This window comes from Quercus lobata, chromosome 5 (genome assembly GCF_001633185.2).
Source record: "Quercus lobata isolate SW786 chromosome 5, ValleyOak3.0 Primary Assembly, whole genome shotgun sequence".
NCBI classification, from domain to species: Eukaryota; Viridiplantae; Streptophyta; class Magnoliopsida; order Fagales; family Fagaceae; genus Quercus; species Quercus lobata.
In genome coordinates, this window is record NC_044908.1 from 55,755,092 (window position 1) to 55,782,323 (window position 27,232).

Here is a 27,232-nt window from a genome sequence, read left to right on the forward strand (position 1 = left end):
TTCCTAAGATAGTGAGACCATTGGAGCTTGATTTTTTGGGATTGACTATCTAAAATGGACGGAATTTTGGATTTGCCTAGTTTATTAGAGATTACGTTTATTTAGCTCATTTACAAAAACTCGCATATATTTTCGCCTAGAATTTTGAAACATGTAATTATGTATGAAATTAAGTCAAGACTTTTGTAATCTAGTGATATTGATTGGTCTCTCTATAAAAAGAATTAGAGCATTTACTTGTGTACAATAAATAATAAAAAAAACGTGTAGAATTTACATAATTTTACTTTAAAATGATCCACACTAGTCCAAATTAAATTTTCTTGATTTTTTAAAAATATTTATCTTTCTTCACACAAAACAATTATCATTTACTCTTCTTTTATCTCAAGAAATGTAAAGAAAGAATAAACAACTAAATGCAAAATAAATAGTGTCAATATAAATTTACATAGTTACTAACATGTAAATTTACATTGATATTATTTATTTTGCATTTAGTTGTTTATTATTTGTTTACGTATCTCATGATGAAAGAAGAGAGTTGATAGTGATTGTTTTATTTGAAGAAAGAGAAATAATTTTAAAAAAAAATGATATTTTAATAAAATGTAGTATAAAATAGATAATCTAATGTACGATATTTTGAAAAGTGATAATGTAAAATAAAAAAGTATGTTATTATGTTAAAATAGACTAAAATTTTTGTATGAGCTAATGTGAATGCTCTTAGATTTCAAATTGACCATAACAATTTAAAAAAAAAAAAGGAAAAAAGAAGAAGATATTAAATATGAATTAATGTAAGAACAGAGTTTCTCTGCAAACTTTTCAAATTTCTCATATATTTCTTTTTCGGGTGTGAATTTTGAAAATCTAACTGTTGAATTTCATGTTCCTTATATTATAAACATACATATCAAATTTCGTTCAAATCGGATATTATTTATTATTTGATCAATTAACTTATTTTTTGTATACAACTTTAGATTACAAAAACTATAAATTATAATATTTATTTGATAATATTGCAATTGATTTTTGAATTTTTGAAATTTTGTAAGTATTAAAGATATAACAAAAACATGCAATCTAACTATTAAAATTTTAAAATTCACACTTAATATAAATATATAAGATGGGTTTGTAGGGTTTCTATCCATACGGAAAGAATATTAAGTTACTGAGGATAGATATTGAAAAAAAAAAAAAAAAAATGATAGAAGTAGGAGGTGTTGAAGAGTAAAAAGGGTAAGAAGGAAGGGCAAATAGGAGAGAAAGGAGATATTTAGAAGGTGGGAAACGGCGCAGTGTCTGTCCTTTCCCGATAAGCCCGGTGTGATTTCCTTTTCCTTTTCCTCTCTTTTTCCTTTTCCTTGCTGGAATTTGGAATGGAAGAAGAACAACAACCCCAATTCCTTCCTACTTCTTCTCTAGCTACTACTAATTCCCCCTACTCCTACTCCTACTTCCCTCTCACTCTCATTAGCTTTACCCTACTTTTCTGTTTTTAAATCCCCCTATCCCCCCCCTATACTTCCACTCCCTCAAATTCCCTCTCAATTCCCATTTCCATCAGATTTTTCATTTCCTGTTCCTTTCACTTCCCTCACTCACCAAACAACAAAAACCAACCCTAATCCTCTCTCTTTCTTAAACCCCCACTACTACTTTCATACATGTAAGTAAGTGCCAATACCACTCTCTCCAAATTTCAGCTCTTTTCAACAGCACTGAATTCACCATATGCTAATTCTTTTTTTCCCACTTTTCCTCTGCATTACAGAGAAACAAAAAAAAAAGCAAGAAATTCCAACCAGGTCTTCTTCTTGTTCTTTAGATATTTTCTTGGAAAAATTTTGTGGGTTTTGATTTGTAATTGTGGAGCTGATCTGAGAAAGGTTTTTTTTTTTTTTTTTAATTGTTGCAGGTTGTGATTCAAAAGAGCAAGCTTTTTTGAGAGAGAAAGCACAGATCTGTGAGCTTTTTCTGTTTTTGTTTTTGTTTTTTAAAGACTGGCTTATCCAAATTGTCTAATTAAACAGTCTCTTAATAAATAACTAATTTACAACATAACAGAATAAAGGGTCCTCACTCCTCAGAGCTCAACACCTGTCAAGTTAGTGATAATCACTAATCAGTTATCAGACTTCTGCAATCAATGTTCAAAGTAAGTATCTTTTTCTAGCTCTTTTTCTTTCTAAATTTGGGACAGTTAAGTGTGTCTTTTTAATTATTAATGAGTGGGGAATTTAATTAATTATGACTAAGAATCTAAGATTAGTACTAATGTAAATGCGAATGTAGTAATGGGCTGGCTGGCATTTTTTTTAGGGTCAGCAAAAGCTTTAAATACAAAGAGACTGAGTTTGGTTCAGATCGGCTATTTACTGCATCACCTGCTTTATAGCTTAAATCTGAAGCAGAAAAAGACTGAGAGAGAGATCAAGTTTTTATCATATAGGCCGGCCCTCTTTTATGTTTTCAACTTTTGCTAAAGCTTTTATCTTCCTTAAAAGCAAGCACTGTGTTAGGTTTTAAAAGGCTTTTAAGAAGGTACACTTATATATAGAGTCATATAGATGGTTGTAGCTGGGAGGCGTGAGTGTGTACAGTACACAACAACACAGAAACAAAGTCAGATCTCTCTCTCTCTCTCTCTCTCACTCTCTCTTTCTCTCAGCTTTGTTGTGTGGTTATAAAAAAAAAAAAGTGTGTGTACGTATATATTATTATCAACTATAAAAATGTCTTTTTTATTTATTTTACTGTTGTGTTTAATGGGTGGGTAAATTTTGCTTTTTTGGGGGGTTTGCAGGCTGAAGAGGCTGAGAGAGTCTGAGACCAATTCAGGCTTTGCTTTTGAAAGGCGGTCTAGTCTGGTCTTCTTCGTCTGTGTCTGCACCAACAAGAAAAAAAAAAAAAAAAGAGCTTTAAAACGAGAGCTAGCACCAAGGCTTCACTGACTTGGACTGTGATATATCAACAGCGTAAAAAAAGGCCTTTTTATCACTACACAGCCAAAGTACTCTCTGAATTATCGTCATCAATATGCATAGGACACACCAACCCCACCTGCACTAATCTCATCACCACACTTCTTCTCTCTCTCTCTCTCTAAAAATAATTCACACACCCCCCCCCCCTCTCTCTCTCTCTCTCTCTCTCTAGAGGATAAGAATACATAAAAGAGCTCAGAACCCAAAAGGGTCTCTCTCTTTCTCTCTCTCTCTCTCTTTGTGTCTGTGTTTGTGTGGGTAATTATATGAGTTTCTGTTTGAGAAAGGCATGAAAGTGGCATGGAGGTGGATGGGATTCAGCAGGGACAACCTTGTAAGTTCCCAAGGGTCGGAAATGGCAGAAACGACTCTACTAAGTTAGCTTCAAAAGGGGTTTCTGAGCACTACCCAGATGATGAAGAAGATGGAGACCAGCTCAAAAGGCTTACCGGTGGCCCAGTTGGAAGTGAAACAGCCGTTGCCAATGCCAATACAAACCGCCTTCGCGGCTGGCACCACTCGTCTCGAATCATTAGGGTTTCCAGGGCCTCAGGTGGCAAAGATCGCCACAGCAAAGTTTGGACCTCAAAGGGTTTAAGAGACCGCAGGGTTAGATTGTCCGTGACCACTGCCATTCAGTTCTACGACCTCCAAGATCGGCTTGGTTATGATCAGCCCAGCAAAGCAGTGGAGTGGCTGATCAAAGCGGCTGCTGAAGCAATCTCCGAGCTTCCTTCTTTGAAGAGTCCTTTTCCTGACACCCCAAAGCAATTGAGCGACGAGAAGCGAGCGAGTGGGGGTACTGAACAAGCCTTTGATTCAGCTGATTTGGAGTTAGACGGTGACCCCAATTTCCAGCAGAATCAAAGCCAGCATCTTTCCTTGTCCAAGTCCGGTTGCAGCAGTACTTCTGAGACCAGCAAAGGCTCCGGCTTGTCTCTCTCACGGTCTGAAATCCGCGTCAAGGCGCGTGAGAGGGCGAGGGAGAGGAAGAAAGAGAAGGAAAACGAGTCCCGGATTGCTCAGAATGTGAACCACATTCCACACAACAGCTCTTCTTTCACTGAGCTTTTAACTGGTGGAATCAACAGCAATGCTGCTAATCACAGTCCTACTGGCTCGGCTCATCAAAACCCCGGCGGCGGCGGCGGCGAGCAGGCGAGGCAGTGGCCGTCTTCCACTCCGATGCACTACTTAGACGACTCCAGGCTTCTGGAGCTGTCTTCCTCGTCGCGAACCCATCACTCATCTGGGTTTCCAGGCCAAATCCATTTGGGAAGTTCTTTTTCACAAGCAATGTCGGTGTTCAATGTCTCTGGAGACAATCATCATCATCCAGAGCTGCAGCAACACTTCCCTTTCAATGTTCCCGAACATTTCATCCCTGTGGGCGCTGCAACGTCGCAGCAGCCCGGTGGGAGTGACAACAACAACTTCAATTTCACCATATCTCCCGGCCTCGCCGGATATAATAGGGGGACCCTTCAGTCCAATTCACCGTCTTTTATGCCTCATCACCTCCAGAGGTATCCACCTATAGACGGACAAAACCTGCCTTTCTTCATGACTTCGGTGGCTGCACCTGCCGCAGCGGCTCCACCCATGGAGAATCACCACCACCACCACCACCACCATCAGTTCTCGTCTGGAATCGACGGCCGCTTGCAACTCTGCTACAGCGATGGAACCCGGCATTCTGACCATAAGGGAAAAGGGAAGAACTGACTTCTTGTAACAGCTACATTGCTTTTTGGCCCATCTTCTTCCTGGTAAGTTTCCTTGTCTCATTCTTTCTGATCCACATTTAGTTTTTTATTTTTTGGTTCTTATTGTTTCACATTCAAATTAGTTTCACCTTAATTGGTTGCATTTACTTCTCTGTACCTGTGCTTGTTTGGTTCTTTGCCTCATTCTTGACATGGGTTTTTGTTACTTTTCCGTATCCTATGCTCTGTATAGTTTTCTCTTTTGCTTTTTGGATCTATGTGTTTTGTGCAATACCATGAACTGTTTTGCTCCCTTGGTAATCGTAAAAAAACTAAACCATTGGGCATATTTTTTTTTTTATTATGGTTGTTACCTGTTAAAACTGTCTTTATTTGATTCCAGCATGGATTGCTGTGAATAAGAATCGGCTGGTTGTCTCCTTGTTTGTTCTCTTCTTGGTTTCCTTAATGCTAGCATCTGCTAGTCCACGCCAGGTGTTGGCTTCTGTGTTGGGCCAGGCCATGTGTTAAGCACCGAGTAGAGTGGAGTGGAGCTAGCTCTACTTTTACGAAAATCTGAGGCACTAGCTTTGTAGCTTTAGAATCCCAATTTCTCTTTTTCTCTACCTTCCAAGCTGTTCCACATGGCAATGGCTGGGCTCACTGTCGGAATCTGGAAAGTGCTGCTTAGGTTTTCAGTTGTTAAATTAAGTTTTTGTTGAATGTCATGAATGGCTAACTAATTCTATTCCTGTTGGTTATGCCCATGCACGTAGCTAGGAACCCCTTTCCAAACTCGAAAGAAAAAGCGTTGGAAGTTGGAACAGTAACGTGGTTGAAATGTAGTCCCCCTTTTGTTTCCCAGAAATAAGTGATGAAATTTATGAGCCTGTTGTCTTAGAGAAATATGAAAAAACATAGCTTTTAATATCAGTCTTTTAGGATTCAAATAACTTCAAAAATATTTATATATAAATATTTCATTTTTATGTTTATATAATCAAGGTGATAACATCATTGATAGCTAGGAGAAGCTTTGGTCCAATGGTTAGGTTTCTTTTGATAAATAAAATACTTTAGTCAACAAAAAGCAGCGAGGACAACAACATTACAGGGACAATAATTTTAAACTTAAACCATCTAGGAATTCTAAAACCAGACAAAGAAGGGAAAATTTCCTAACACTATCATCCAATCATTCAAAGATCTTGTCAAAGATTGTCATACAAATCAAACAAATATGTTAACAAAGATTATTGTTTAATCTTTTTGGTTGGCTGTTTCCATCAAAAGTTATACTATTTTACTCACGCCAAATCATTCTAACGGTTGGATTGCTATTTTACTAATATAATAATTATGAAAGTCTGATTTAAAGTTGAAGCATTTACAAATTTGCAAATTTATGTAAATTTGATGTGAAAAATATGTATAAGGGTGTGCGTATAAAATTTAAATAAGTTATTGAGGGTAAGAAGAGAAGTACATAAAAATTTATTAAAACTAAATGTTTTCTCCTTTCAGCTTTGAGGATTCACCTATATTTCTCATCTCCCTCCACCAAATCATAAAGCTAAACAATCTACTTTCGTGGCCACTACATAATTGCAAGAAGTGTTTTTTTTTTTTTTTTTTTTAAGTGCAAGAAGTGTTCTTCTTTGTTTTTTATAGTTTCATATTTATGTACCATCATTTTTTTTTAAAAATCTTTTTGCCATTTTAACTTTATACTCCTGTTCCATAATAGATGATATTTTTCTTATTTGTTGACCTAAAATAAATAGAAAGTTTAAAAAAATGGAAGTTCAATTTTCACTATTACTGTATAGAAAGGGTGTATTAATTTTTTGAGTTCTATATAGAAAATGGGAAAATGCTAAAACTATTATAAAGTTTACTAACAAAAATTTATAAATTGATATGACAACGAATGTGATTAGAGCTACTTCAACAACATAATCATTAAATGTTGATTTTTTTTTTTTTGGGGTGACACATCAATTTATAAAGCTTATATGGTAAAATTTGTAATATCTCTAAGAGCATCCACATTGGTGGAGGCAAAATTTGGCTATTTAGTACTTACAAAAGTCTCTTTATCTATTTTACCTCTACACTTTACAATACACCCAACATCATTGAATCTATATTTTTGGCTATTTGATTAAATAATTTTTATTTTTTGATAAGTAAGAAAGAAGTATATTCAATAGGCTACCTCATGAAAACAGAGGCAGAAACAGAAAATACAGAGAAAGAAACAAACAGAAGAAAGAAAAGAGAACAAGAAAACAAACGGAAAACAACAAAGAACTAATTACAAAGGAGAGAGCAAAGGAATAAAGGGAGAGAATCACTAGAGGTGAGTCCCCAAGCCCTAGACCAATCAAAGAGAGAACCACTAAAATAAGCGAGCACAACCACCTCCAACACCGCTCCACTAGCAACAACACAGCCACAACACAGCCAAAACCAAACCCAACACAGCCTACGGCAACCACAACCATAACCCATTTCTACAACCAAACCCATAGCCAAAATCAAACCCACAGACAAAATCAAACACGAAACCACCACCAACACAGCCACCAAACCACCATTTCAACCACAACACACAGCAACAAACAAACCCATAATCAAAATAAAAAATTAAACCACCACCATAGCCGCTGCAGGAAGAAAATATTAAAAAAAAAAAAAAAAAAAAAACACCTTGCCTCATCGAGATAGATCGGAAGCTACCGGAGATTGAGATCAGAAAGAGAGTGGATACGAAGAGAGAAAAACAAAAGAGAACAAAAAAAGGCAGGTCTGGAGAAGATGAAGAAAAATAAGAAATTATTTAAATATTAGTGCTGAACACATAAATATAATAATATTATTAATTTTAACTATGAGCGACAGTGCACAGCTGGTTGTGCACTGTAGCTGTGGAGCCAAAAATGTGGCTTTGGCTCCACCAATGTAGCCACATTTTAGTATTTAGTGGTGCTAAAAATAACAATATACCTTTTTAGCACCACCAACACTAATGCTCTAACATTACTCTAGAAAAAAAAATGAGTGCTTAAGTTTTGCTAATGATCATAATAATTGGTGGATTTTGCATTTGAGGACTAACAATTCATTAATTACTTAGAATATGTACTAAATAAAGATTTACAAACTAATGTTCTAATGTATTCTCAAAAAAAAAAAAAAAAAAAAAAAACTAATGTTCTAATGAATATAATTGGTGTCAATTTAACATTATGATTAGGATTTAGATCAGCAATCTTTGTTAATAATGTAATATGGAAATGGGTTATTATGTGTTGGTCAAATGTTGAAGAACAAGTACAAGATTCTTGGCATTTGCATACTTGGATATACCGATAACATTCTTTTTTCTTTTTCCTCTTTACTGAACACTTTGACTTCTTCGTTATATTTTCCCATGAAGTAGTGTATATATATATATATATATATTAAAATAAAATAAAAAGCTTACATTCATGACAAAGCCTCTTTCATGATGGTATATATTAGATCTCATTTGTACTAATAATGTTGTTTTTCATTTATCCAAGTTATATGATAAAGCACTATAGTTTTGACATATGTTAGTGACCCTTTAACATAGCTTTTATATAGGATCGAGTGTCTTTACAGTACAAGTTAAATGATAAATATTCAATTGAGCTGTAATGCACACTTACTTTTTTTTTCTTTTTCTTTTTTTTTTTAAATTTTTTTATTTTTTTATTTTTATAAAAGAGCTGTAATGCACACTTATCAAAAATGAAAATATATTGATCAATAACTTATTGGTTTATATGCACAAATTCATTATAATTGTTTTTATTTTTATTTATTTAATTTTTTTTTTTACAATTTTTGATTGATTTTTTTTAAAAAAATATAAAAATTTAGTTAATACCATATTAAATACATCTTAACTTGTGCTGTTAGGACAATCATTAATAAAAGGCACTTTATAACCTAAGAGGCATAAACCTTTTCATGTTGAGGAAGCTATTCTGCACTGCCACCAGCTAATAAAAGCATGCTTGGGGTTAATTTAGTAAACCAAATCAGTTACTCCATGACACCAGAGCTTTACATGATATGATGGCTTTTTAGGTTGTATTACAGGAATACAATTGATTTGGGAAAGGTAACATCAAACAACTTATGAAGTATTTCAACTAGCTCCTCATATCTGGTTGGGGGCCAAAACCATCTTTCACTCTCATGAAATTTGAAAATTTGGCTGAGTTAGCTGAATCATAGATCATTCTAAAGCCATATCTTGGGAAAAGTAGATCATTCAGGTGTCAATGACCATGCTAGACAAGGATGCTGCTTCCGGTACCATTCAGATGCCTTAGGAAAGGCCTAGTTTTCTCCCTCAACTGCTAAAATTTCATTCACCCCAATAACTGTTGGATGTAACATTTTCCTCCCAAAAAGATTTTCCTCTCAACAGATATATATATATATATATATATATATGAACCTTTGCCACCCACAAGATATTGCCCTAGCAAACAAACTCCAAATGAATCTCATGACTGTTGCTTTGTTCCATTCTTCAAGTTTGCACAGCCCTAGACCACCTTTTTTCTTAGGGAAGGTAAGCATCATTCCAGGCAATCTTTGCTCTTGTACGGTACTCGTCTTACAGCATGCCCATTCCAAAGAAAAAGCATTGAATTTATGTCCCACCAGCTTAATAACTTATTTTGGAAGGATACAAGTTGCTTGACCAGTAAGACTGAACATCATAAAGTACAGGTTTTATAAACTGGACCCTATTTGCAACAGACAACTGCCTTTACACTCCAGGGCAGTGATTCTATACTAGAGATATGTACTCCCCGAGACAAAACATACTCCCAAAATTTTAATTTCTCCCCATGTTAAACAAAGTAGTTAGGGTCCATGACCATTCCCCCCCCCCCCCCCCCCCCCCCCCCTTCTTTTTTTTTTTTTTTTCCTTCCGCCTAAGTCCATAGGCAATGACAATCAAAATTCATTATCAAGGACACGAATGACAAGCACTCAATCAAAACTTCACAAACCAAACGTAAAGGCTTACAAATACTACTCATAAACCTCACAAACACAAACTCACAATCCCAACTTTCTAATACACCTAATGGTGCTCTTAACAAGACAAACAATGTCTCAACCCACAAATATGAATATCTTTTAAGTTTAAAAAGTTTACCAAGTATTTTTCAAATATACTTTTGTCTTTTTGAAGAGTATTCTCTTCTTCCCATATGAGAGGACCCTTAGGCTGAAGCCACTAAATCTTTTACAATACTATCTATTTATAAATATTCAATTTTATTCTTAGATGAACAATGGATACCTAATTATTTATTCAATAAAAAAACTCTATCCTTCCACACCAAGTAAGCCCAAGCCAAGTCAAAATAGGAATTTGAGTTAAATTCTAACAAATCCCCATCTTAATTCAAATTCCAATAAATAGTCTTATTTTTTGCGACTCCTCAATTCAAATTCCAATAAGTAGTCTTATTTTTTGCAACAACTCCACTTTAATCCAAGCAAGATTTCCTTGAAGAAAACAATCATTTCCTTGACTAAAGCCAAATTTTTGGACGCATCTTGAACCAATTTTGAAAGTGCACCAAACATAATCTTTTATTGAACTTCCCTAGGATCAAACCTTAACAGTTTGTTGTGATTTGGAGTAAACCTAGATATAGCATTGTATAACCCAAGTGAGACATTGTGTTAGAGCGGGATATACTTTTTGGAGAATATGAGTTGAAGCAATACAAAAGATATGGTAGAGCTAGGACAGTTATTGTATGAGGTCTATCCAATGCTAGATGCACCACTAAAGGATTTAGTTGAACACTTGAAAAGTTACTCAAAAAGTCGAGGGAATGCTTGGGTAATTAAAAGTGCATTTACACGAACAAATTTAAAAAAAAAAAAAAAAAAATCCACAAAAGACAACAATATTAAACGTGGTTCTACAAACTCCGATCCTACGTCTCCGGGCAATGACAGCTAAACCCACTATCAACAATACTTAAACACCAAACACATATGGCTTGTTTGTAGGAGACTAGTTTTCCCATTGGAATTTCATGCTATGGAAGCTGCTAACTATAATGGATGTCAAAGAGTTGATTGACATGTAAAAATAAATGCTCTAATGCTTTGTCAGATCATTTTGATCTTCAAGTTGAGGCTGTATTAGAACACACTAGAGAGGGAAACACCCATATACAAGGTTAATATACAACTACAGATTGAGACCTAAACATGAGGACATCTAAGAAACCAAGAACAAAGCAAAAGTTCAATTTTTTGGACACCCAAGAAAAGAGACATGGGGAATTTCCGTCCCTCAAATGCTCTGCCATTTCTCACATTCCAAATGCACCACAGCCAGCATAAAGATTAAAGATACTTCCTGCAAGCTAGATCAGGCTTTCCGATCTCTATCATCCTCCCCAACAACATAACTACTGTTTTTTCACAGAAGATGTAACATGAAGAATCACAATTGAAGAAACAAAAAGACAATAGCTTTCCAAAGGGCATTTTATAGGCCAGTGGTCTTAATGGTTATACAATACACTTAGGTTGAAGTCTAAAAGTTATAGTTTTAAGGTACACGATTTTCTTGATGTTTTGAACATGTTGGGATGTTGGGTTTGTGAAAGTTAATCACTAACACCTTTTGTGAGGGTTTTAGAGAACATTTTGGGATGTCATTTGACCTAGAAGTTTAAGCCTATAGGTTTGGGCCAAATTATCTTATATTAATTACTCACTCTTATCATTTTTATCCAATATGAGATTTTAATAAACTAACTTATACTATGCTTATATGGTCTTATATCTTTCCTATTTTCACCTTATATGCTCTTGATTGTTAAAATTCATGTGGAGTCATAGTGGAAATGACTTCAATCCTATGTCAATTTGCATGGGGAATTTTCTGTTTTCTTTGTTGCTGGAATTCATGTCAATGGAGGGGATACACTGATTCAAGTTCCATCTTTCATATTAATTCTGCCGTTCCAAGGGGGATTTAGCCCTATTCACAAGATAGGGCAGCGAAAACCCTACTTATCCTACCAATTTTCATCCTTACATTGTAAATTTCACAAATTTAAGTTTATAGCATGTTTTTAAGTAGTTCTCTGATGCAAGGTGCACCAAAGTCAAAAGAGATTTTACATTTTATTTTAATTTGGAAGCATGTGTGAATTGTACCCGCATGCTTAGCCGAAATTGCTGATTGGCAATAAAGTCTTGCCATTCTTCTTGACTTGTTTTTCACAACAAGCTTGGGCTCTTGTAATGATGAAAAACAGATGATCTTGAATAATAATTTTATGAGTTGTGAATTTGCTCCTCTTTTGTTTGGTGGTGATGGTGATGCCTAAGCTTTTCAAGTAGATTCTAGGTGGTGAAGCCTAGACTTGGTTCTGTTTGTCCTTTTTTGTTGTTGTTTTGTTTATCTCTATTCTCCTGCACATTTTGCGTCATTGTCATTATAGATAAGGGCTTACTAAACTCTTTAAATGCCTTAATAAGGTGCTTTTCCACTTACAATTTCGGCATAGGATTGACAGCCATTTGGAATGAATGATTTGAATGATGTATTTTTTTTCTTTCATACCTAGAATTAGATATTAAACTAGATGATTTCTTTACTCTGGAACTTTGCAAGGTTTTGAGTTGATTTACAAGATAGTTTTGGGAGTGAAAAATGTGACCAATCCTAAAAACTTGGGATTGAGGCCTTTTTTGTTGTTGTTGTTTGGGAGTCAAATTATATAATTTGTACCTAGTTTGTTTATTAATTGTATACTAGTTAAGTAGATGATTAATTACACAATCAATTTTTGATGCAGTTGATATAAATTACTAAATGTTTGATGCACTTTTCATGAAATTTAGTTGAGAATGTGGAAGTCCAATTTTAAAAGAAAAAACAAAACAAAACGAGTTTCTAAAATTTTTCCCCACATTCTGGATTTAGATAATGTTAGAGAAGGCATTTTTTTTTTGACATCATGTAATGCCTTGTATTCATAGGGAGGATAATTCATTTTCCTTTCTCTTATTAAGGACAATATAGTGAAAGTTTTTTCTTCTTTTCCTATCACTTTCATTCAAAGCACATGTGGTTACTTCATTTGGTGAAAACTATTGCTCCTTTTGTTTTGTCCAGCAGCTAATTTTCGTTGCACCTGAGAAAACCTGAAGGAGTATGTAAAGAATAAAATAAGTTTCGTAGGGGTAATTAATGTATGCATGCACGAGTGCATTTATATGTTGAGATAATACAATTCGGTTTAAGTTGGGGTTTTGAGAAGGGTAATAAATATCTTATTTCGTACTTGTAGAACTGTGGATAAATTAATAAAGCATTTATTACAAGATTGATTTCTTTGGAGATTATGGATTGTTTTATTGAGGAAAAAGTTTGGCTCTAACTCCAAACTAGCTTGAAGCTATCTTGCTTCAGCTCATGATGTAGTGAATGAAAAGACAATCCATATGTAATTTCAGTCACATGACCATATAATGGGTTGGAAAAAATTGCTCCAAGCTTAATTTTAAAGAAATAGTTAGTTATAATGGGTTGGAAAAAATAGCTTAATTTTCAAGAAATAGTTGCCGAGTATTCTATAGGATTGTTTGGTTTGCCTTTGATGTTGTCAGGTGTCACATTGAGTCACATTGAAACTAAAGAACTCATCCTTGGTATGGACCTCCTGAAGATCTAAGTCTATGAAACTGTTAACATAACGCTCATTAGCCATCAAATTAGAGTAAGGATAAGGCTTTGATACCAACAAATGTGGGTGGAAAGTTGCAAGAAATAGAACACATTTATCTTAAGAAAATAACCTTTGAATCCACAAAGAAATTTATTAAAACCACCAAAAAGGAAAAGGAAAAGGAAAAACCTTTGTGAAAGTTTATAGATCAAATTCTTAATAGTCTGAATTCTGAGAAGGCTTAGTTTATGTCAAAGAAATCCTAGGTCAAGTAGGAGACCCTTTGGAAGCCCTAGAAAACCCTAAAAAACCCTAATTCATGGTGAACATGAAATTAGGCTTAACAAAGGAAAATCACTAAAAAATTCTTAAATATATCCTAATTAACATCCTAACATAAAAAAACTCAATTTTGACTAAAATACTTCTAAAAGCTCTTTAAAACAAAGAAATAAAACCTTTTTCTAAAAATTTCTGAAAATTACAAAGAAACATAAAAAATTAATTTTAAAAAAAAAAAAAAAAAAAAAGTTAACTTTCATATTTTGTTCTACATCACAGTGTACCTTCCATTATGGAGTTGATCACTGCATGTGATTTAAAGCTTTGCCTGAAACTGTTTGTCTCTTATAAGTTCATAGTTTGTTGTAATTATACCATATATCCCAATTTTAGTGTTACCTGAAACCCTTCTTTATCTTTCTACCTATCTGTGAGTGAGAGTATGCTAGCAAGCTTAGAAAGAAATTGGGTAAAGTGTTGGGATATTGGGATTTCTCAGGTTGAGTACCCCTCTTTATGGTAAGTTGCACAACACAAACAGCTGATGTGGATATTATATATAGTTGTTCCATTATAGATGACTCATGCACCAATTCCTGATGTAAAGTGGCTGTAGATTCCGCCTTAACCAAGAAAGAGTTCATACGATGTTTGGCTGAAATAAAACAAGAACATGCTGCCAATTAAATTTCATATAAAGTTTCTTCATTAGAGTAGAATTTCCTTGGACATTTAAAACATAAATAAAAAGAAGAAAATCCTCAATGAGATTGAAAAAGAAATATTTTTACTCTTCCCACAGCTAGCACTTGGAATGAGTTTGCATTTGATGGTAAATAAGACGAGAATTTCCATTGTGGGGAGGATTTTGTTCTTTCAATTGCTTTCTGAACGTTTTGGATGTATCCACTGGGATATAACCAAAATATTTGTAGGAGCTTATGATTTAAGTTGTAATTTTCTATTATTCTTTCAACTGGTATTTGTTCTGTTGATTAGATAGTGATTCTGGCAAGAGTTTCTGAAATTTCTTTTGTTTGGTTGTTGTCCCTGACAGATGTCAGTAGAGTCATGATTGCTGAATGTATGATGTAAATATGTTATTGGTGTGCAAAGCATTGTGTGAAAATCTTTGTAATACCTTGCTTGATGACCGTTAAGCTCGCAATAGTCATGGAAAGCAACTTGCTTACAACTCACTATTTCTAGATTTGGGATTCCAATTCATAACATTGTGCCTGAACATCACTTTTCCACAACTTTTGCATCTTTGTGCACAAACTCAAGTGTAAGATAGAATGGCCCTTGCTTATTATGATATAAGTTCGATGCATAGTGCCACAATACAAATCAATTTATTTATTTTTACCTGTAGAAGTAGTTATATTTGATTCTACATTAATTGAATTACTGGAAGTATTGCAATATTAAGATGGAAAAAATTGAAATTTATGTATTTCATAGATGGCTATTAAAATCTGAAGAATATTTATCTGTAAGATTGTTTTGAGAGCAAAATTCATCCCTAAAATATAGGGTTGCAGGTGTGTATAATAAGTCATGATGCAGCACCCTTCATAATCTTGTTCTAGAAAATTTCTAATGTGAGTTTCTTGCTAAAGATTTAACAAGATCTCCTGGCTGGAGCCTTACTCATATATGTACTGCAACACTTGAATATGAGTCTCCTGGTGCCTTAACTTTAGCTATGTTAGTGGAGGTTATCCAGAAAAACTGGGACTGCTAATAATAGTAATTTCGAATTTACGATGTAGTTTATCTAATCTGTATTGACCTGCTTTGGTGTTCTATATTCAAATTATTATGATAGAAGTAATTAACACTTTTGAAAAGGTGTAACATTGTTTTGAAGATGATCAACAGTTTCTTCACTTTGGTGAGTCTTTAGGGAGCTCTAAGATTAAGGGACATAAACAACCAGTCTATGTCCTAGTATTTGGCTAGAAAGCCTTTGTCTTCCATTGCGTGAATATTAGAAGTATGCGAAGAAACTAACTATGAATTTCCTTAATCTACAAGTCTTGCATATTCTGTGTATGTAACTCCAAGGATTGTCTTCTTATTTGTTTATTTAATTATTTTTCACCAAGATCTTTCTCATAAGTTTGATATGATAAGTTCTCGCATATCTTCATATTTTATTATTTATTTTTTATTTTTGGTGATAGGTACTTGCATATCTAATTATTCCAAAGCTGTAACAAATTGATCAAAAGAATGTTAACAATTTCATGACAGCCAATGTGTTATTGTTCAATTGGCATATCCTTCTCTCATAATAATTGGTCGAAGGGTGAGATCGTGGATTCAATACCCATTGGATGCCTGTATAACTTACCAATGAAAAAATAAATAAAGAAGCAATTTCTTGATGGATAATTCATATTTAAATTTACTAATCTCATTTGCATTTACTTGATGGTTTGCTTTTTCCTGCTAGTAAGATTGTAGGTTTCAAAATCTCATTTACATGATGTTTAAGGTTTTGAAAGATCAAGTAAAAGGCAAACATTTATTCATAAATTAAAAGCGTGTATGTTTTTTTTAAAGAAAATGTTTACATGTTTATGTTCTTGTGAGTAGGCTTGAATTTGTAGTTTGTTTAGAACCCATATATAGCAGGGACAAATGTCTTTTACATACTATACGTGTAAACCATATTTGATAAATAGCTTGAAACTCTTGCTATACAGAACTATTTCATGTGAAGCAACTCCTGGGGCTGTGTTAGTGTGATTGGGTGCTAATTTCAATTAGAAAAACTTGTGCTTACTTTACAGGCTAAAAAACAAATCTGATTTATCCTTTTCCATTTGCTTATAGTGGGAAACTTTAATGCAGGAAAATGGAGGAGAAGTTGTGGCAAGATTGGGCAAATGCATTGCCTTCCCTGCACTGGTTGAGACATTATTTTTATGATTCTGAAATTGCTAGTTTGTCTATTTAATCAAATTTCAAGTCAAGTCACTTGGCTTCTTGCGTTCACATATTTGGATAAATTTATCTAGTCCTGCGGAGCATGTTGTGTTTTGAAGAATTATAACTTACAATTCAATTGAAGTTATTTTTTTCCCCTTCTCTTCAATTACTTCGGAATTGTAATGAATCTGCCTGCCAAATCACTCCAGTTTGTGTCCATGACACTTTAACAACATACTCAATAGACCTACAAATTTAGTCTCGAGCACAGATTTTTTATGTTTAATCTGACCGGGCAAATTTGGAATCCAATACTTGGATGGTAGTTCTCTACTTTCTTTATAGTTCCACTTTTCATCCTTGCTTTTGTGTTGGTCCCAAATATAGATTGGCAATTAGGGTGGTGATTAGAAACATAGTATGCATGCGGAGAAAATCAAGCATCCAAAACTAAATGAGAGCTCTCTTGTTTACAGACTCTTAAGATACCTTGAGTAATAAACATATTCCTTTCATGAAGTGATATGCATTATCCAAAAGACAACAGTTAAATCATATGGTGTGATGAAATATCATCCACTCAAAAAGGTGTTATTACATATGTGAGCGAGGATGCACCATATTATGATATGATCATTCATCATTATTGCAGACAATATGAAGCCAATTTCCGTCCAGAAAATTGCACCGCTGCGTGTAGCACGTGCCTCATTTTTAGTTTTTAGTATGTCACAGTTTGTTTGGATTTGAATGATGCAAGTATCAACTTGGTTTCTTTTTGTCTGTCCTTTATTGTAAGCATCCTAATCAAATTAGAATTATCTGATGCCACATCAAGGCTTGGGACCGCTGAGCATGTACAGGATGAAACTATCTTCGAGATGGTCTGTGGTCCCTGTACAAGTTTTGGCATGAAAAAGAGTTTAGCTCTACTCAAGCTTTAAAGTCTAGGGACTGGGACTTCCACAACCAAGTAGTTCAGTCTATACTTTGAAAACTGAGTAGTTTTACTGATACGTTATAATCTGTTTTTGTTGTTTACAATGGCGTTAAAAAACCTTGTTTTTGTTAGGAGGCAGCAGCAACAGCAGCAAGTCTATTTAAAGATATTTTCGAAGCCCAAAATTCTTCTTTGTATAAAATGAAACACTAATTAACTATAAAATTATATAAGATTAAATTACACATTTTTTGCTAAGTGAGTTCATTATATGGATTCAAATACACTTCTTACTGTTATAGTTTGCGATTATATTCATTTTTTTTCCTTGAGTTTTTAAGATTTTCATTTTAGGGTGCGTTTGAATCGACTTCAAACGAATTTCGGAAATCAATTTCCGGAAAATGGAGCGTTTGGCTGTGACGGAAAATATTATTTTCCGGAAATGGATTTCCTGTTGATCGAAATTTGAAGCCTTGACCACGGAAATGAAAATCTGCCTTCATTTTCACTTCAATGGATTTCCGGAAAAAGAGAGAGAGCGCGCGCGCGAGAGGAGAAGACCAGTCCGAGCTCCAGTCCGCGCCGATCTCCAGTCCGAGCTCCAGTCCACGCGCGCGGACCAGTCCGACGACGGCGATCGACGCTTCGCGAGATCGCGCCGTCGATCGCGATCTCGCGAAGCGTTGATCGCGATCTCGCCTTCGCGAGATCGCGTCGGATCGAGATCTCAATCGACGGCGCGATCTCGCGAAGCGTTGTTCGCGAGATCGCGCCGTCGATCGCGATCTCGCCTTCGCGAGATCGCGCCGGATCGAGATTGCGATCGACGGCGCGATCTCGCGAAACGTCGACCGCGAGATCGCGCCGTCGCGAGATCGCGACGTTGATCGCGATCTCGCGACGGCGAGACCGCGATTTTTCTGGGTTGTGGCTTGTGTGTTTTCTGGGTTTGTGTTTTCCTCCTTCTTTTCCAAACACTAGAAAATATTTTCCGGAAAATTTTTTGAAATACAACCAAACACACAAAAATATTTTCATTTTTCGGAAATTAGCATTTCCGGAAAATATGTATTTTCCGGAAAACGTTTTACGGCAACCAAACACAGCCTTAGTCTACAATTTTGATTTCGCTTTCAAAATGGTCTTTTCGTCCATATCCATGACTATTTTGGCCATTGAGAGAGAGAGAGAGAGAGCGACGTTGTTTTGTTGGCCACAAACGAAGAGGGACATAGCTACCATTGGACTAGGGGGGCAATGGCCCTCCCCCCAAATTTTTTTTTTTAAATTATTATTATTATATATAACTAGTCGCTAATCCGTGCGATGCACAGGTAAGATACTTTGAAATATCTATTTAAATAGATTGTATTCTCAAAGCTTTTCAAAAGAATATGCATGTTAACAACTTCTATCCTTTTCAGCTTCATTACAACTCATGTTGGAGAGAGAGATTGTACCTATCAAAGTATCTGTTTAAACTCCTCTATTAAAAATATTCATCCATTGGATTCATAATAATGCCACAGACCCTACACAATAAACCATATGCTCCAACCCTTTGATTACAGTGATCCTTTAATGAACACTGCTTTTGCCATCAAAGGATCATTCAAATTAAATTTCTTTGTCCAAGCTTTAACATAAGACTACATTTCATCTTGAGCTACTACCCCTAGAATTGAAGCACCTCGACATTTAAACTTGATGAGTCTGTAAACCAAAACATTTATGGGTCTGTTTGGATAGAACTTATTTTGCTGAAACTGAAAACTGAAAACTGAAAACACTGTAACAAAATAATTTTTAAATATGTATATAGTATTATGGGACCCATTTTTAATAAAAAAGTTACTAAAAAGTGGAATTTGTGGGTCCGTGAACAGTACATCCATGCACTGTTCATGATTGACTTGGTCAAATAGTGCGGCTGGAGCCAAAAAAAAAAAAGTCAGAAAATGCAAACGCAGCCACTTATAATTTGAATCCAAACTCCCTCTATGTCATATTGCTATGTTGCACATATATATTTTTAATTACAAATTATCCTTCACAAAAAGATCATTACCAGTACTTAATCTTAGCATGATTCTCCATGTAATATAGCAAAGAAACCATTGGTAGATTATCCAGTCATCTCCAACTATCTTATGGGTCTGTGCATTTATATTATAAATCATTTAACTTGCCTTTATGCTGTAAACTTGTAGTTGCTTCTTTTTGCAAATTATGCATGAATAAATATTACAATTATCTACTTCCTAGAATGTTCTCTTTAGATCAACCACACCATGGATCTCAAAGAAGGTGGTATCCTTGACAAATGAAAACAATAACTTGGTAAATGCCCTCATCTCTTATAAACTAATTTTCATTATTGCAGTCTAAACATACATTAACAGCCAAGATAAACAGTAAAGCAAATGAGAAACTAATAAACTACTTAAAAAACTTCTAGCTTAGTTGAGTATTCTCTGCACTTAATTTTGTGTTATTTCCCATCTCCAAGTCATCCAAAGAACCTGTCCCATTAGTGAATAACTCTTCCATTACTTATAAAAATTGTTTAAAGAAGAAGAGAAAGAACTAAATTGTACTACTAACATGCTGTTAAGTCAACAAAATTTTTAAGGGTACCACATAGTTCAACTCCTTCCACATCATGGATTAATTTGATAACATTATTTAAAGAAATTATGAACAAAGCATGAATGTAATGATTGATTGATATGCACCAAATCATACCCAACATATAAAATGGAAATTTATATTTATATTTCTACCGTATTAAAATCTACTTACAAATCACTCTAAGAAAATTCCTTTATTCATGTCAAGGATTTTATAAACAATTTGCAACTATGATACCTCATATTTCTAACCAACTAATTTGTAAAGTTAATTTTTATCAACTGAATATGTCCATTGCATTCATAGTTGTGACTAAGAAATAGGGAGTACTAAATAGTCGAACCCATTTCTTTGCAATCTCTCTGTTTTCCCTATATCCATTTGACTGCTACACGGTATTTTATTTATTTATTTATTATTATTATTATTTTTTTTTATAAATATTGATATTTCATAAAACAAAAGCCCCAGGTACATCAGGAGTGTACATGGAAAGATTTACATCAAGATCAAAAATTACAATGATCAAGCATAACAAAAAGATTAGAGCAAGAAAAAGAAGAGAAAGCAGAACACCAAGCAAACAAAGAGTGGAGGAGGAGAGATTTAATCTCAAGAGTTGACCGTTCCGTTCCCTTAAAGCATAAACCTCTCAAGAGATTTAATCTGACTTCTACACAGTAATCTACACATAAACCTCTCGTAAATTAATTGATTTACCTAATAAAGCTGGAGGTTCTGAGATTAGTCCATAGAGATCCTAATTTTTGAAAGGTATTAGAAATAATGCATTGAGATATGGAAAACAAAAGGCACAATATTATAGAAAGTAAATTGACTTTCCTCACTATAGTGAAAAAAGCAACCCATGCTCCAAAATAACGTTGAAGCACCCTAGCCAGTAATTTTCCTTTAGATTAAAGTTCAACTTTGACAATTTGCAATCTACACAACAGAACCAAATAAAAAAACAAAAAAAACAAAGGACCATTAAATAGTAAATAATCAAGTTGTGTCTCTCTTCAATAACTACTTAAAACCTAAAAAATGGAACGTTAAGGAAAAATCTTAAAGATACAAACTTACCCTTATTGTATGGTCCATAAAAAAAGGAAGAGGTTTTTCCCCCCCATTTTTTAGACAGTTTGTCATAATTTTTGAGTGGTGTATTGGCCAAGTCCAATGCAACCTCCATATACAGTTCAAAAAAAAAATATATAAAAAATAAAGGCAAGAGAGATAGAGAAAGGGAGTACCTTCAATGGCTTTCAAATTTGGTAGTTATTCATCAATGCCACCACCTTTTCTTGTGATTTGGTATTGTTGCCCTCGGTTCCTACAAATAAAATCAAATGCACTCAATTTGCAGAGTAAGAAATGCAAAATATTAAGTACTCTAAATGGTACAATGGATTTTGCACAGTGACCTTGCCTAATCATATCAAAATAGGTCCAAAGGATCTAAAAGCCAAGAGAAAGAGAAAGTACTCAAATTAAAAACTTTCACCCTTGACCATAACACTACTTGCTTTGTAAATCAATTTGCTGTATTGAAATGAAAATATTAAATTAACGCGTGTGATGCTCTCAACATAGCTGTGGCAGCCATCCACAATCTTTGGCAAGGAATTAATTCAGTATGGACTATAATAAGAGAACCATAACTATCTTTAACAATAATGCCCAAACCTGCATAATTGGTGGCTTTTTGAAAAAGGTAAGTGCCATATTCATTTTGAGATGAGGAGAAATAGGTGGCTACCATTGCCATGTTTTAGGAGCTGCAGTTATGGGCTAACATTGCAAAACCTAAATAGCTAATGGTCCTAGATTGAAATTTTCATATAAAAAATCCAAATTGCATAGAAAAGTTCCTATTTTTGCAATTGAAAATAACCCCCCTCCCCCCCCACCCAAAAAAAAAAAATGATTAACTGCAATCGAGAAATTCAAACTTATAATTTGCTTGGCTAACATGTTCAGAAAGTGATCAAGTCCTTTGCATTGAAATAGCATCCATGAGGTTTAGAACAAACCACCATCTAAAATCTCAATTGCAATGTTATATTAAGTAGCAAATGAAGGACTCATGAAAAAAAAGTGATTTATTAATTTGATGGACCCAACTTACCAAAGTCAGCAATTGAATTCCCCATGAAAACTTGTTAGGCCTAACCTTTCAAAAGCCAATCAACATTGAACAATTTGCACTAATGGTTGAATTTATGGAAAATAATGGTTCTGGGGAATTAAGATGTGAAAGACCCAAGATGAAATGATTTATCATGTAACTAAAAAGGCTTCAAAGATTGATAAGTCTGAAGAGGACATTACCTGTACTCTAAGAATTGGAGGTAGAATATGCACAACCATACCAGATGGTGGATTTGATTTTAAGGCATGCAAGTGCTTTGTGGTCAACTTCACATCCAATTTCTATTACAAATCTCAACCACGTCTTACATGAAATTCACCTGAACAAAAAGCAGCCAAAACGCCAAAACATTTACAAATTCGTATAAAGTATATGCACCCTAAAGACCATAAATAAGAAGCTAATCAACACTGGAACCCTTCACTTACTAACCCAACAACTTTTGAGTGTAAATATGCTTTATTAACAGAAAATTAAAAAAAAAAAAAAAATCCCAAAGCCAAAGTTTACCTGTAAAAAACAGTAAAAACCATTCAAACGAAACCCAAATAACTCAATATAACAAAGTTTTCAACCTTTTGAGGGAGAGAAAGTACCAATTAGATAGCAAGGACCCAAGGCCACACACAAACCCAATTGGCAAACACAAATTGAATATACCAATATGAATATATATGTAGAGCTTACATAGGTCAATCTCACATACATATACTTGAATAAAACCACAACATTAAAAAGAAAACCAAATTTCCAAAGAACTAATATTGATATCACAATCGACAACAAAATTTAAAAGAAATATGTAAATAGCATTGCACGTGCATAAGCAATTGGGTTCCACACATCCAATCCAAAGTTCAGTTTAAGCATTTCTTCAAACACTTGTGCGGCATTAAGAAACCAAAGAAAAAAAAAAGAATTCCAAAAATTGAGAAACTAAATAAAATAAAAATATGCCAGAATTGAAAACCCAAAAGGATTAAAAAATGAAACGTGGATGTTCCAATACCAAACAGAGAGAGGGAGAAAGATTAGGTATTGTTTTCATGATGTACCTTTCTCCATATTCATCTAGCCAATCTGATTGCTAGATGACGTTATTGAAGCTCTTGGTGATGAGCTCTTCAATTGTGTAGTCATGGCACTGCAAGGTTGAAAGATAAGTAGAATTGAAAAATAAAAAACAAAACTAAAAGATACATCGAGACCGTAAAAATTTCACCTTGCGTTAAATACCCTACCTTTGGTTTTTTTGAAACGGCAGCAACTGAAAGGACTTGAACATCGGGAGGAAGGAAGAGCCGTGAGAGCCCTGGCATTATGAATCTGAAGTCTGAACTGTGAAGATTTGAAATTGTCTTTGGAAGAGAGAGAAACTGCCGTTAGCAAGCTTGAAACCGTGAAACAGGGGTAAAGCAAAAGATGGGGAGACAGAAAGGGTTTTTTGCCGTTAAAAATTAAAGACCATTCCGCTGGGTTTGGGCTTTATGGTGGACAACATATAGGTTTGGGCTTCATGCTAGTCATCATTAATGTGAGATACAAGTCTATAATTAAAGTTATAAAGATTGGGCTTTATGGTGGAGATAAAGTTGGAAGTCATTTTTCTTTTATTAGTATTTTAAATTTAGGAAATGCATTTTAAATTATAAGAGAAATTCAGGAAAAATATTGGTAATGACATGGCTGCTGATGTGGCTCAATGAGAGGGTAGCAACATTAAATGCTACGTCTCAGCTTTTAGTATTATATAGATTATGTACTAATTTTAGCAATTTTGTTCTATAAAATTACATTTTTTCTCTTAAACAATATCATTAATTCTTTTAAGAGTAATGTTATATTCATAAACTTTTTTACAACATTTTTACAAACTGTTTTGGTAGTAAATTCTAATTGGTTCGTGTTCACCACTCTCATCATTTTTTTACTTATTAGTAACCACTTATCAAATCAATAATTTATAAAAAAGTTTGTTGCACTAGTATTTTCTTCATTTTAGTGACTATAAAAAAAAATTTATAAATCTAAAATCTAAAACAAAATATACAAGCCCAAAAATAATAGCTCAACAAAAAAAATTAGTAAAACTTAAAAAAAAAAAAAGCTCAATTAACCAATTTTATTTAAAATAAACAACCCTGCCCCTTAAAAAGTTTTAAACAAAAATAATTTTGTTCTTACCATCACCAAAAAAAATCTCAATAGCTAAATAGTAGTAGAGTCAAAGGTTGAAACTACTGCATACAGTCAACAGTAAAGCTGCCCCTCTTAACTCAAAGTTCTGACTTTGTCCTTGCTAACGAATATGAAAATTTTTGACAAAATGAATAGTTAAAGTAATATAAAGCTCTTGATTATTTTATGGAACAGAAGATATAATGGTCATTCCACAAGAAGTTGACTATAATTACATTGAATATAAAAACAAATCTTGAACTATTAGAGACATCTACATAAAGATCCACAACTTCCTATTCAAGAAAGAAATTAAATCATTAACAAGATAAGAAACACTTGTTTTAAATATGATCTTATAATAAATTTCACTATGAATCAACCATGCTTGTTTCAAATGAAGATAAGCAATCTTTAACTCTTCATACATGATAACCTTTTCAATTCCTAAACATTTATTTGTGTCCTTGTTATGTGTAGAACATGTTTTTTAACAAAGATTGAGCCAATTGACATTGAAGGCCAATTGTTTTTCATTATTGATTATGCATGGGTAGAACCATATAAGCTTGAGATCTGTGGGAAGTGAAATCACGTGTTGTGGAGTAAAGAGATTGAACAAACACTTAGGAACAAGACACCTACCACTAATGTTTAATTTATTTTGCCAACTACTTTCCCTACACCAATATGTCATTTACTTCTTCTTCTTTTCGTCTAATCTTGTTAACTGTCTTTTTTTATTTTTTTTTTTATCCTCTCAGTTTTAGCTGCTTTGGGGAATTAGATAGATCATAGATATGACAGCTGATTTAGATATAGTAGAAGCCTTTGTATTGCTGTCTCTATTGTTGGTTTCGGTTGGACAACTATATACTTATGTAACTGTTCATCTAAAATACCTATCTTACTACTAGTCTTTTGGACATTCCTATCTATTCGTATTTTTTCTTTGTGCATCTCCCTTTTTCTATATAAGAGACGTGATTCATTTGCAAACGAATAAAAAGACAGCTTTCTTCTTTCAGATGTTCTCTTTTTGTTTGTATTTGCTGAATCAGATTTATGTTTGAATGTGGTTAACTCACTACAAGACGAGAACCAGCTCCCTCATTGATCAGTTGTTCCTATTTTGGACGATGTCAAGCTGTTAAGTAGAAATTTTTACTGAGAGTAGTTCGTAATTTGGCAGCCGATTCTGTAGCCCAATGGACCTCTTTTCATAACTGGACTTGCCTGTTGGGTCCTTGACAAAAATGACCATATGCTTTTTCTTTAATAAACTTTTTTATTCTAGTTCTAACCTCACTTCCTAATCCTATCTCACTATCAATCTATAAAAAATTTAAAAATTAAAAAAATAAATAAAATCTTCGTTCAGCAGGGAAAAGAAAGGGAATTTGATTCTAAGCCAGTATATTAATAAGGCTATACCTATACAAGTATTGAAGTTCTAATTCTGCCACAGTATTAAAAAGAATTGGGCCATTTCAATCATAATGCTCCACCTTGAAATTTGTAAAGAGGGCTTTAAAAGATAAAAGAGAAACACATCACTTGAAAATGTCTGAAAACATGTAGGAGCATGGGAAAAGTAATCATGAATGCTATGACTAATTTGCATTCCTGCAGTGTTTACCTACAAAAGGACAAATTCTTTGTTTACTGTTTGTCACACCCATTGCCGGCTTATAGTTAAACATGTGGGGCTTGCTTACCATTTCTATTTCTCATATGATTCCTCCACTTCCACCATTTTATCTGTTTTGTTATAGAATATAGTATAGAATAATGGTGAGATGAGATCTTTCAATTATAAATAGAACTCGCTTTTCAATTATGTTTTGCTAAAAAGAAATTGAGTTTGGAATATACAAATAGATTACAGACAAGGAAAATCAGGGAACCAAAGTCAATAGAATCCTCTCGCCCAATTTGTTCCATTGGAGCGTGAGTGTGTGTGTAAACTTTGAGCTTGATTCCAGACTTTATTTCACGTGGATTGTGAGTATGCAAAGCTATAAGATACCTCATGTGACTAACAGATAGGGGTAGTAGAAACAGGACCAGCTAATAATTAATCAAAATAAACAAAAAAATAGCCAATGAAAAGTATCAAACTATAATTCTAAATCGCAAGCCTTGCCTGGAAACAGCCTTACCCCATCATTCTCAACTATATTATTATGTTATTCCAACATTAAATAAATGAAATAAACAAATATTATTATTAAAATAAAAAATAAAAAATCGCATTCCCCCACTTTCTTATTTGATTATTTTACTCTGTTCCTTCTAGAACAAAGTTGAAGTCCACAAAAAATAAAATATGGATGGTGGTTATTAATAATACAAAAGATCAGTGCCTGCCTAGCTCTTCTCGTTTCTACATAAGGGCATGTTTTCTAGAAAGAACCACTCTATCCCTAGAGCAAAAAATTCAATTTTTAGAGTAGGACTAGCCAAGTCTAGTTGCTTCTCGAATCAAATAAGAGTGTGTGTATAGTAAATAGATGCCACTCTGTCTAATGGTGATTAAATTAACCCCTCAATACTCCCATCAAGTAAGGGCATTTGCCAAATTTAATTTCAAGAAGATGTTACATAATCGCATCTTTACTTTTCCTATCACT

The 27,232-nt window shown here is 34.0% G+C and overlaps 1 protein-coding gene and 1 long non-coding RNA gene across 6 annotated transcripts; one reads left to right on the forward strand and one right to left on the reverse strand.

Annotated features, from left to right (window-relative positions):
• Positions 1-1,301: 1,301 nt before the first annotated feature.
• LOC115993141 (transcription factor TCP2-like) lies at positions 1,302-16,954 on the forward strand. 5 transcript variants are annotated; one of them, XM_031117428.1, is made up of 6 exons: positions 1,302-1,685; positions 1,787-1,820; positions 1,931-1,978; positions 2,080-2,170; positions 2,819-4,768; positions 16,615-16,954. In XM_031117428.1, the coding sequence occupies exon 5, from the start codon at positions 3,300-3,302 to the stop codon at positions 4,722-4,724; it is 1,425 nt and encodes a 474-aa protein (XP_030973288.1). In that variant the 5' UTR covers positions 1,302-1,685; positions 1,787-1,820; positions 1,931-1,978; positions 2,080-2,170; positions 2,819-3,299; the 3' UTR covers positions 4,725-4,768; positions 16,615-16,954. The 5 variants fall into 5 exon arrangements, with proteins under 5 accessions (XP_030973288.1, XP_030973290.1, XP_030973291.1 ...); XM_031117430.1 differs by having other exon boundaries at positions 1,302-1,681; XM_031117431.1 differs by having other exon boundaries at positions 1,302-1,820; positions 16,597-16,954.
• Positions 16,955-22,604: 5,650 nt separating this feature from the next.
• Positions 22,605-23,973, reverse strand: LOC115988656. The gene is made up of 3 exons (XR_004091598.1): positions 23,663-23,973; positions 23,477-23,565; positions 22,605-22,740 (listed from the first exon to the last, which is right to left on the reverse strand). It is a non-coding gene; the product is annotated as an uncharacterized LOC115988656 (long non-coding RNA).
• Between the last annotated feature and the right edge of the window lie 3,259 nt (positions 23,974-27,232).

What these genes read in the sequence shown, in the direction of transcription:
- LOC115993141 (XM_031117431.1), top strand. Translation starts at nt 3,300, where the DNA reads ATGGAGGTGGATGGGATTCAGCAGGGACAACCTTGTAAGTTCCCAAGG.